Below are 12,611 nucleotides of genomic sequence, written 5' to 3'. Positions count from 1 at the left end.
TTCCCCCCCCCCTCCCCCCTAAGAATGGCCGAATTCCTCACCGGTTGAAAAACACTGGGCTAAAGTCTCAACATTTGATTGAAAAAAGTGTTGTAAAATGTATTTTACACCAGTTCAGTTGTTTTGCCACCTTAACCCTCTACAACCTAACCCCGCCTTTAGACGGGCTTCGATCTAAAAAATCGCCAAAAATCAATTTTCCAACCGATTTTTGATCTTTAAAAAGCATTGGAAAGAAGAACTCTTAAAATTTTAGAAAATTTCAGGGTTGGAAGTTTTACTTGTTTTATGTGACTTTGCCAATGTTTTTAAAAATGTCATTTTTTCAGGGGTCAACTTTGGCAGTGTTTTTTACTAACATTTCCTATATTTTCAGTAAAAAGAAGTAGGCAGTAATTTTTGTAGTTTCCCAGACTATGCCTCTACGCATTTTTTTACAATTTAAATGATGATGGTACGATTCTATAGCAGAAAATGTGAAAAGCATGCAAAAAATTGGTAAAGTGACTGTAAAATCATTAAAAAATTAGATAGGCGAAATGTAATTATATTGGGTGGGGACCATCCATAAACCACGTGGACACTTTAGGGGGGGGGGGGTATGGCGATTGTCCACGCTCCATACAAACAAGTTTTTTTTGTATGGACAATTGTCCACGAGGGGGGGGGGGGGGTTGAGATTTCCAAAAAAGTGTCCACGTGGTTTGTGGATGGTCCCGTGGTAGAGTATGCCAAATACTACCAAAAACAAACATAAACTAAACAAGATAAATGCATATTAAAATACTAAAAATGAAACAAGAAAAACATAAAACAAGAAAAGTAAAGTTTTTCGTAGAACAAAAGTTGCTCAAAATGACCTCCTGAACACGGGAAAAATAAATATTTTCGAAAAAAAAATTTGGGCAGTAGAGGGTTAAATTTTCAAAAATCCAGAGTTTTTTTTTGAAAAGGACCAATAAACTATTGTCATTAATATGTTTATAGGACCTAATAAAAAAAAAATCTAGAAATGTAAGATTTGACGAAATTAAAAATTTGGGCAAAAAAAAACTTTTTGCTGTAATGTACATCGAAATTTTTCTAAAAATCAAAAGATTTTTGAATAAACCCAAACATGCAAAAAATGATTCTAAATGCTAAATATGTTTTTTGCCCCCTGATTTTCAAACCGACTTTGAGGGACAAAAACTTTAAAAAAAAATTGTATCAGCCCTACTGCATTCATCAAATTTTATTGTGTATATCAAGCGTAAGCAAGTTGCAACTTAATGTTTTACAAACTCTCAAAAATTGAGGAAAAATATCCTGGATGATGAACTAATGTCATGATCATTTTTTTAAATAAAAAAAAACGCAAAAAAATATCTATTTAAAAATGCACTTCCTGACCAATTTAAGCCATCCTAAAATTTGGATTTAAATTACCATATGGAATTGCTGTTTACGTTGTTTTTCTTAAACGACTTAATTTTTTTTAAAGCGAAATATTATCATACTCAACCATTTTCCCCCTAGAACCTTTCGCGTTCCCCACTACATCGACATTGAAGTCTCTTTTTCTCTCTCCCGCGAAACTCAAGGTCATTGAAATCAGATCGTTCATTACCCGGACTTGAGCCAAATCTCGCCAAATTCCTCGATATCTCCCACAATCAGAGGCAGAAAAAAAACGTCCAGAACCTCTCGAGTGGACAAATTTCTCAAAAAATAAGAAAACCCTCCGACTATCTACCCTGGTATGTGTGCACGCCGTAAGTGTGATACGCACACATACACTCTAGAACGCTGGCGCTCGCGCGACACCCTCCATCGGCAAGGGAATCCTCCACGCGGCTGCGATGATGATCGTTCCGTTTGGCGCGCCAATAATCGCGCTGTGTCGCGTTTTGGCCTCTGCCGCGCACGGATCATCTCACCCGGTGTGTTCGGTCGGTTCGGTTCGGTTTCGGTTCAGGATCAGTCGTCGGCCATTTCCGTCAAGTTTGAGAAGAGCAAGAAGAAAAAGGGCTAAATATCTATTCTGCTATCGCGCGATCATCACGGTTTGAACTTGTATCGATTGTTGGCTCAGGACTCCGGCAGTTGACACAGTCCGGATTGTTTGTTTGTGTCCGGGGATTGACGCGAAGTGACGCGCGACGACGACGAATTCCTCAGTTGAAGTCGCCAAGTCGAGACGCGATCGCGTCCGCAAATCGGCTGCGGCTGAATCACATTCGGAGAGTAATTAAAATAGACTCGTTACACACGGACAATTGATCAGCTGAAAAGTAAGAAAAGAAGAAGAAGAACACAATCGAAACCAGGAGCAGCCGCCCCGAAGAGCCGTGTGACGATCCGAATGCGACGACAACGAGCATGTGTGTGTGTGTGTGCGATGGAATCTGGCTAAGCCTGGCGCAGAGAGCAGCTAACTGAACCCCCAGCATCATCACTTTGGCAATCAATTGTAATTCGGCGAATCGCGCGAGGAGGAAGCACGAAGATCGTCCCGAACCGGCTGAAACTTGACAAAAGGCGGCACCGCCAGCGCACGGACGAGCAATTGCAGCGATCAATTGCAGTGAGAAGAGTGAGTGAGTGAAGAGGGGTCAAGAAGAGTGAAGAAGTGATTGATCGTGAGCGTGATATTCGTGGGATTATTAATTGTTATTTTTCGAGAGCCAAGCGCCGTACATCAAGCTACTAATTCATCATGGAAAAGTCGGTTAGTATTGGAGGAAGGATGGAAGCAAGTGTGCGGAAGCAGTTCATCTTGACAATTTGACAGTGCCATTTTGACAAAGTAAAAAAGTGCTTCGAAGCTGATGGGATTGAAGACAGAAATCATTCCGATCGTGAAATAAAATGCATGAAAACTGTTGCAAAAAATACTGATGATCAATTTTCTCCTCTTTTATTTATTTCTCTAGCATCAAAAAGTTCTTGAAACGGTGAGCAGAAACAAGGATGTGATTCGGTTGCAAAAACCGCCAGTGAATTCATCTTTCAAACGTTGTTAAATCATCAATGTTTATAAAAAATCATCCTTGATGTTGTTGGAATGCCTTAATTTACTTCATAAAAAGAACAAGTGTATTCCATAAAAAAGAAGATTGCTTCATTTTGCTCAAAATAAAACTAAATATTCATGCATTGTTGCATAACTGTGCCATAACCTTTTGAAAAATTCATTTATTTTTACAAATGTTTGTTCAAATAAATTTATTGTGTTCACTTAGTTATTTTCTAATTTTTAATCGAACTATTGAAATTTTGATCATTTGTCCACGGAAACTGAAAAAATCACCAAACCGATTGATATCATCTTTGTGAATAAAAACATTGCATTTTGATCTACCGAAACTGAATCAGCGGAGGAATTATCACAAAATTTAGCTCTTCACTAGCGATTTTCTCGTTAACGAATCTGAGACGCGGTGAAACACGATGATTTCGAACTGCACATCACTCAGCAAACGACATTTTAATAAGCCTCTCAGTTGATTCTCATAGCACCTCTAGATTTTGTTTATATGCATTGTTTTAAAAAATTGGAGTTTATTATTGAATCGCATTTTCTTCTGAGCGTTGTTGAAAACTTTTGACAATTTTATTGTAATCATTAGTTATTAGTCATTAGTTAAAATCAACTGCAGAAGTATTGATAAATGACATGTGAATGATGTCATCTTCCAGGTCATCCTGTTAAAAACAATCATTAAAAAAATTATTACACTTTGAAAATTGGCGGAATGGCAAACCATACAATTCTTTTTTAATTTTTTTTATCATTCCCGGTGGCCTTGAACATTTTTCCTTGTTCCATTTCAAAGTAGAATAATTTCCTTTTCAAAATTGAGTGCCAATATAAAGCGACGAAATGTTCCTCTGAGGGTTCCAACCCAGGGTTCCATTTTAATCGAGCGACAAGTCCTTGCAAGAATAGGATTGTGGCTATTATTAACATATTTTTAAGACAAAAAAGTAGATTTTTTGCCCAACCAATTTTGTAAAACTATTGTTTTTCAAAAATAATTACAGTGCAGACTTGATTATCTGAAGTTCTCGGAATTTATGTTGTTGTTATTTTTTTAGGTCGTTGTGCTCACACAACCCTATACATTTTCAGAAGTGATTTTGAAATTTTAACCAAGATGGTGGTGATGACTTTTGATAACAAGAATTTGAGAAACCAGGCAACGCACTTTAAAATTACGATTGACAGCTTTAAAACAAGTAAACAACCTCGGCTAGCTTTGAAAATTTTTAGGGGAACTTCAAAATTCCCAAGCCAGTTTAACAAGTCAAGGGCGATTGAAAGCAAGAATTATAAGCAAAGTCCAATTTCGTTGGAATTGCGCAATATTGAGACTAGAGGTGGGAAAAACTACTCTTTTTTAAGAGCCGCTATTTTCGTTCGCTCATTAAAATGAGCAGCTCTTTTGAACGGCTCTTTCGCTCTTTTTCAAAATATTAATGAAAAGGCAATTTCAAAGCATGGTGTATTTTGTATGCTTTTTTTCTTAAATTTTAATAAATTATTTTAAAAAAATGCTAAATGATCAAATATTTAAAAGTATTTAAATAAGTATTTTTTTTCTAATTTTATTTTGGAAGTTCATTCAGCTTCACTTTTGGAATAATTTCAAAATAAACTTGAAAAACTGAAAATATGGGTTGAAAACTTGTGTGTGGTGTTTTAATATGGGCACAAGTGTTATTAAGAGTCTTCAAATTTAAATTGGTGAGGAAGTTGCAATAGACCACCCCCTAATAAAATATGTCAAATCAGCTCTCAAAAATCAGGAAACAGCTTCTCTTTAACATGCCTTTTTTATCCTAAATTACTTTAACAGCGAGGGACTATTTATACAAATTTGGCATTAATCTATAAGCATTGAAATATTTGAAATTACCTTTTTATTCCTAAAAAACAAAATAAATAGTACTATTTGAGGGAACTTTAAATATATGAACTTAAAAAATACACAAGTTTAAAAATCTTTTCATCTTGAAACAGTACTTTTAAAAGACTTTAGCTTCAAAAAGAACCACGGCTCATTTTTTCGCTTTTTTTAGTGAACTGGCTCTTTGAGCGGCTCGCTCTTGTTTTGCCCACCTCTATTTGAGACAGTACATTTGGTAATAAAACTGGCTCGAATTTGGGTAAAATGGTTTTTTTTGGGTCGCAGTACTTGTTGTTGATATTATGAGAAAAAAACAGTATTTTTTATATCGTGATTTGAATACCACAAATGTTTAGATAATGGAGTTCAAACTGTATTTAAAACAATAGTAGCACAACATTTTGAAGTAGCAGAAAAATCGTTTTTTCTTCAAATTTTTTTTATGGTATTTTCAAACTTATTCTTGCAAGGCATCTCTATTTCATATGCTTTTTGAAGCAACCTAGTCAGTTAATTTTGACCTAAAATTCACTTGTTCCAATTATTGCATCCAATCTTAGTTTTTTTCTGCAGAATTGATTTGTTTCTATGTTGAAGACAACAGAGTTGAATTTATCTATCGGTATAAAATATTCAAACATAACAACAACTAAAAAAAAGTGTCTCAACAGTAGCATCTGATTATTTTTTAAAGTAAATTTTTCAATCCTATTAAAATACTAAATTTTATTAAATTTAAACGGGAACAACCTCGACAGCAGCTTCCGATAGTCTGCCTTGAGAATAAAATTAACCAACCTTTAACCTCACTTATGTCAACGGTCGTATCGCTTGCTTAGGGCAACTCTCAGACCTTTACCTTGCGCAACTACCAACTTCACGCGATGCTTACGCAGCCTTGTTGTTTAAATTCGATCAAATTTGGTCAAACGGTCATTTTCATCGAGTTCCTCAATAGGGTTGGGAAAAAGAGCCTGCGGTTTCGCTACCTTTTTCTAAGTAAGTTTAGCATCAACACTTCCCGTGCTCCTAATCCTTATTCCTGTCCCGGTGTAAGGTGGAGATGGGAGCGGCCGGCAATGGATGTCTTTTCATGGTGTTTTGGTAGAATTGGTTTTAATTCCCTTTAATTTCTCCGAATTTCTATGCAACCTGAGCTGGACAATCATCACACATACATGATGAAATCCAGTCTGCAACCCGCTAAGATCACCATCTCCATGCGAATGCGAATCTTAGTTTTTACTGCACGGAATTATTGTAATGTTACATTTGGGAATGATTGCACTTATTATGCAAAAACAAGTAATCTTTCCTGTGTTCATGTGTTAATTTGCCTTTTTCTATGACATAAACTTTAAAAAAAATTTAAGCGGCCTTACTATAAAAGCTAAACATAAGTATTCTTTTAAATGTAAAGTTGCAATAAACAACAGCACAAATTTATCAATGTGAAATATGTGAAATTACACATAAAAAATGTATTTTTACACATTTTTAGAGGTATTTTTTCTACCACAAAATTAGTTATCAATCCCTCATGTAATTTTACCATACTTTTTTTTAACTGCACAATTAAGGCCGTTGTAATTTATTTCAATTTTTTTGTCGATCCTCCTTCAAAATTGGTCCAAAAAAATGGATGGAGAAAATATAGTTTCAAAAAACTTCAAAATCTAAAATAGAGGTGCAAACAACTGAAATAAATTTAAAATGCATTTTCTACACTTATTATCCGTTTAAAAGCGTTGCAGCTCATTTGAAAATAAACTTTGATGAATTTCTGATTTGCAGCACCGAAAAAAGTTTTCCCAAAAAAATCTTGTTCAATCTTGTAATTTTTGATAACAAATTATTGCAAAACTGTGCTGATTTGGAATGCATTTTACAAGCATTTTTGCATTAACATGTTGAGAAAGTGGCTTTTAGTAAAAAAAATAACTTTAACAATCAATTGTACAGTGGTTTGAATATTCTTTTTTTCCAATCTACTGAAGAAAAAACATGGACCAGACCTGTGAAAAAGAAATAAAAAAAAACGAAAGGTGAATTCATTGAATGCTTTATTTCAAATTAAAACAAACACTTTTCAATTCTTAAAATAGTTGAATCAGTTGTAAACTATTGCAATATATTTCAGAGGATTTTTTTCTTCCAATACTAATCAAACTGAAAACACTGAAAACTTTCAACTGTTTGTGATCATTGGACCATCTTAAAAAGTCGTAAATCACAATTTTTTGTATGTATACAATACAACTCTCCGAATACTTTAAATTTGACGAGAAATAAAAACTTAAGTCGCATCTAAATTTAAAATTAATGGATTCCTGAAATCCCTCAGTAAATATCAAACAACTTTCTGTCAACACATTGTCATACAGCATTCAATTAACTTAAATTTATGTCATTTTTCAAAATCCACCCAAATTTCCCACGCCTTTCAAACGTCCATTTTTCTCAGCTCGCTCGTTGTCTCCCATTGTAAATGAGCACGAAAATCACATTTTAATTGTTGTTTTCACCAACAAAACCCAAATAAAACCCAATCACTTGAAACCGTTTATCATTTTGTCTGTTTCTTGTTCTTCTCTCTCTCTCTCTTCCCCAGGATCTGAGCAAAGACCAGCTGAAAGGTAAAGGCATATTTGTCAAACAAAATCGGACACTGAAAAAAACGACACAACCAGACACACGCTAAGAAGGACGACTTTTCGCGACGTAGAAAAATGTGACCCCCCTGTCTCCTGCCCTCTCTCTCGGTGGCCAGATTACCATCCCATCAAGTGAACCGCTCACAAATTAATTGGAAGAAGCGCAAAAAAAATTAAAACGCGCGCGCGACCAAAAATCAACCACAGGAAAAAATCGGTTGGAAAATTCCTTGGTGGTGGAAAATCTATAAAAATAAAACATACACGCAACAAGGGGGGAAAATCAGCGAGGAGGGAAAAAAAACAAGAAGAAATCGAATAAAATTTCCAACCAACAAGCGCCAAAGTGATGATAAAGTGTGTGATGTCCCGGGATTTTCACAAGTGAAATTGTGTGAGGGAGCGAGGGAGGGGTGTGAAAAACGAATAGCAATTTAAATGGAGCGCCCACTGTCAAAAGATTTTTGTGTGCCGAGAATTTTCCCCCCAGTGAGTGAATCGCGTAGTTCTACGTCAAGCAAGAAAAAAAAAACAACTTGGAACAGTGCGTGGTGCGTGACCTTAAGAAAACTGGATTTCGCTGAAGGGTTCTGGCCACCAGAGGAGATGAAGAGGGGGCGGGACAGTCCAAAATCGTGTGATTCATCTCGACCATCAATCTTTCAAACAAATACACCCAGCATCAGGAGAAAAATGCTGGTTTTGCCCCTGAATGTATGCAGCCTTGCTGGGACTGGAATGCGTGCTCAAAACGGTTGTTGTTGTTTTTGGAAAAGAAAAAGCGAGGGAGTCATGTAACTCTAAACGGCGCTTGTCCAAAGAGGCCTTGAGGGGTGGAACATGGCCTGCTTAGACTAGCGGAGAAGACGTCTGGCTGGTTTGCCGGCCCACTTCCTGGACTTGCGCCGCGAATGGTTTTGGATTACGGAGGAAGAGATAAATGGTGCTACATGAAACGGTTTTTTGAAATGTGTGTATTTTGTTTTAAACAGTGAAGGTTCAAGGTTATGTTAGCTGGAGGAATTTTTCGGGCAGATTTTTTATGTCATAATCTTGGTTGGCTCTTTTTACCGTTCCGAGAAGCAAACTTTTCACATATTTTAAAGAATTTGGCACTGATAGAATGTTGTCAGAAGCACAGCCAAACAGACGTAAATCTTTTTCATAGTCCATCAATCACCAATTTAGCGGTCGACACGCGTTTTTCAGTTGTATGAGACTACACAGTAAAAAAAATCATGGTAATATTTCATCTAAAAAGGAGTACATCTTTTATGTCAGAAAAAAGCTTTAATTTTATCTCTAATAATGTGTAAATTTACATCTGGCTGACGCTAGGAAAAAATATCTGTAATCCCAAAAAAATATCAAACCGGTGATAGTTATATCTAGCTTACAAAGTCCGCACCCCAACCCGCACGGCCATCTCGCCGCTGTGAAAACTGGACGATCAAAGCCAATCTAGCTCTACGTATCTCGTATATCGTATATGTACCCTATATGCAGTAAATTTGATTTTTTCTTAGCGTCTGCCAGATGTAAATTTACACATTATTAGAGGTAAAATTAAAGCTTTTTTCTGACATAAAAGATGTACTCCTTTTTAGATGAAATTTTACCATGATTTTTTTTACTGTGTATATGAATACTCATTAACATAGAATTCGTGAATTGCAATCTTGCACACCTAGCAATTTTTGACGTAACAATAATTTTCTTATTAATGTTAAATTTTCCAACTTTTTGAAAGCATCTATTATCTTAGTTTTGCTTTTGTTATTTAAAATTTTTCTAAACATAGCAAAACAAACGCTCCAAAATTGCATTTTTATTAGGGACCATAATTTCTCGAAAATTTCACGGATCTTGAAAATGTTTAAAAAAAATCCAGAAAATCTTATGTTTAACATAGTGCAAATATTTAAGACTACGGACAACGATTTTTTGCATTTTTTTCATGCTAAATTCTTTAACAAATTTCAAAAAAAATGGTACCTTTAGAACGGATTTCATGATCGATTTGGTGTCTTGGGCAAAGTTGTAGGTATTGCTTAGAACTTTTCAGAAAAAATAGTTACATTCTAAAAATTGCTCTTTTTCAAAAATCAATTGCTCAAAATAATATTTTTTGAATATTTGCATTTATAATCATGTTTAGGTAAAAAAAATACAAGTTTTGAGCTAAAGCACAAGTTGATCAAAATTCATTAGGCTCTGATGCAAGTTTATCAAAAAAAAAACATGTTTTTGAAAAACGTTGGAAAAAGTAGATATTAGGACTTCGCAATCAAAAAAAAATTGGTCATTGGAAGAAAAAACTAAATTTCTTGGATTTTTTCTTGCTTGAAAAATGATTTCATTATTGATTTAACAAAAATAACTGAACCCTGTAGGTACTTGACTATAGCAGTTTATTTTTATGTTGAACAGTGATTTTTGGGCAAAATAAAATGTCCCACAGTTTTTTGAATGCAATCTTGTTGTGCCAACTCAATGCCAAATTTCCCGATTGTGTGAAACTAATTATTTTTTTCAGGTTTATAACCTTTTTGAAAAATATCCTAATTCTGAAAAAAACATAATTGTTGAAAGATATTAAAAATGTGCATCATTTCAAAAATCAGTTTTAAAAGTCAATTCAATTTACAATCGAAAATTCCTGCACATAATTCGTGATAAAATGTACCGTTTTTAAGTTTTATCACTGTTAGAGGTAAATTTATGAGAAAAAGTTCTTATTTTTAATTGTGTTCATGTATGCCCATTTTTTAAGAAGATTATTGCAAATAGCTGAAAAAAATCTCTAGCTACTATTTTCATTTTTGCACTATGGAAATCGGACAAATAGTTACTGAGATAGACCATTACGAACAATCAAAATTTAGAAAAAAAATATTTTTTACGCATAACTTTTTAAAGTTGCTTAAATATTTTTGTGTGAAATATTTGGCTTTATTTTGAATTTTTAAACATATGGTTATTTTAATGATTTAAAAAAATCAAACATTTCTTAAGCACACGATTGAGTTTTAGGGGTGAAAACATCAAAATATTAACTTTGCCAAGAGTGTCACGATAACATATCCCAGTTTTTTAACGATAGAACGATAATTTAATCAGCAATTTCAGACTTCAACTTATATAAAGTAAGCTCTTAAAATAAACTCAAACAATATCTTATAATCTTATTATTTACTAAAATTTTCTTAACTTGCAATATGGTTTTCAAACGAAGCGAATTCTGAAAAGGTTTTGCTTCAATTAAACTTTAATAGTTTATTTCTTTAATTTCCTCAAAATAAAATACAATTTGGGTTTCAAACAACGTGAAATGTTAAATAGTTTTTCAAAACCTAAGAGTTTACTGCATTTTGTTTAAAAATAGTATTTAACACGTAAAAACACAAACACGGTGAATCAAACAAAATGTTATGTCATTTGGTATCCTTAATGCCAGGGCTGTGGAGTCGGAGTCGGAGCCGGAGCCGGAGTCGGTGGAGTCGGGTCTTTTTGGGGACCTGGAGTCGGAGTCGGAGTCGGAGTCGTCAAAACTCGAACAGCTGGAGTCGGAGTCGGAGCCGGAGTCGGCTAAATTTTAAGAGCTGGAGTCGGAGTCGGAGTCGGAGCCGAAGATTTCTGATAACCCGGAGTCGGAGTCGGAGTCGGAGTTATCTTAAATTCAACAAAAAATATGTTTTTTTTTTATTGTTCAGTATTTACTATATAACAGCATAATTAACAAAACTTCTTATGTTTTTAATTGTTTTTTACGTCGTATATTTTTTTTCTGATAAATCGATGCCATTATGTTTTTGAAACTTTTTATTGTGATTGGAAAGCTCTAATTGTGTTATTTCACTATAATCACTAAATGATAACCTCTTACCCAAATATGTAGTATCATAATTTAAAAAAATATAAAAAATATTGGTTATGTAGTCAGACATATCTAATTGATTCAAATATGACCAAATTTCATCCAGTTCTTTCTGAAAAAAGAACACACACAGTCATCTTTTACCCCGATAGAGAATGTCTTGGAGGTTTTAAATTAAATCATTTTTTAGGAAAAAAATTACGAGGTACATAAAAAGATTGAAAATAGTAGGGGAGAGTGGGGAGACTTGATCCCCTTTTTTTGTATCGCACATAACTCTGTCAATGTCTCACAAAACTATAAACTTTTTGCATGAATTGAAAGCTTAAACATTCATCTATGTTTGGCTAATAAGGGTATTTCCTCAGATGAACTCTTCGAATCATGCCAAGCGCTTTAAAAAATATTTTAAACCGGCATTTTAAAAATGTTAGGGGTAACTTGATCCCCCTTTCAACATTTTGAAGAAATCTTAAGCAAAATGTTTCTTATTCATCCAAACTTTTAATTTTCTATAAGTTACAGCAATTTCACATAAAACCTGTACGTTTGTGTTCAAAATATAACAAGTTTAGTATGTAAAATATTTAAAAACTTAAAATATTATTTTTTAGACCAAAATTAAACATGTTTACAAAAGCTGGAAATTTTGGTTTACAAAACTTTTGAAAAAAAGTTCAAACTGCAGTAAGTTATGTACAACTATACTAAAGGAAACTATGTATGAAAACCCAGCCCAATTAATTAATCTTGAGGCTGATTCCAGTGACTGTAAAAATGCAGGGATCATGTCTCCTTAAACGCACTTTTTTAAACAATTGATTGTAAAAATAGTATGACGATAAATTCAACATCAAATGGTAAGGGTTTTGGAGTTGATAAGTTTATCAAACAATTCATGTATAAAATTTTTTTTGGGAATAATTTTTGAGTGTTTTCTATACATATCAAAACAAAGAAAAAAAGATCTCTTGGAAGTTTTTTGCAGCTCGTTTTACAAAAATGTGTGTAACTCAATCTAAACATTGTTTAATTTTTTTCTTCGTTTTCTACAGAGAGTTTTAGTTAATTTCGCGCAACTTTCTAGAACAAAGCTAATTGTTTTACCCACATGCTGACGAGATACAGGCTTGGGATCAAGTGTCCCCGGGGATCAAGTCTCCCCACTCCCCCCTAATTACTGTTTTT

At 34.1% G+C, this 12,611-nt stretch overlaps 1 protein-coding gene across 6 annotated transcripts in view; it reads left to right on the top strand.

Annotated features, from left to right (window-relative positions):
* The first annotated feature begins 2,292 nt into the window (after positions 1-2,292).
* LOC120412614 (troponin C, isoallergen Bla g 6.0101-like) overlaps positions 2,293-12,611 on the top strand; it is a 34,508-nt gene continuing 24,189 nt past the window's right edge. The window contains exons 1-3 of one of the 6 annotated variants that reach the window (XR_005604831.2): positions 2,345-2,710; positions 2,916-2,936; positions 7,504-7,528. Coding sequence is in view for 3 of the 6 variants with exons in the window: in XM_039573163.2 (XP_039429097.1) it covers positions 2,699-2,710; positions 2,916-2,936; positions 7,504-7,528 (58 nt within the window). In the remaining 3 variants the exon portion in view is untranslated. Of the gene's footprint in view, positions 2,711-2,915; positions 2,937-7,503; positions 7,529-12,611 lie in introns of all 6 variants that reach the window. The other 5 variants (XM_039573163.2, XR_005604832.2, XM_052710898.1 and 2 more) reach the window with 5 other exon arrangements.

Source organism: Culex pipiens, chromosome 3 (genome assembly GCF_016801865.2).
Source record: "Culex pipiens pallens isolate TS chromosome 3, TS_CPP_V2, whole genome shotgun sequence".
NCBI classification, from domain to species: domain Eukaryota; kingdom Metazoa; phylum Arthropoda; class Insecta; order Diptera; family Culicidae; genus Culex; species Culex pipiens.
Note: the sequence above shows the minus strand (reverse complement) of the source record. Positions and strands in the feature narration are given on the sequence as shown.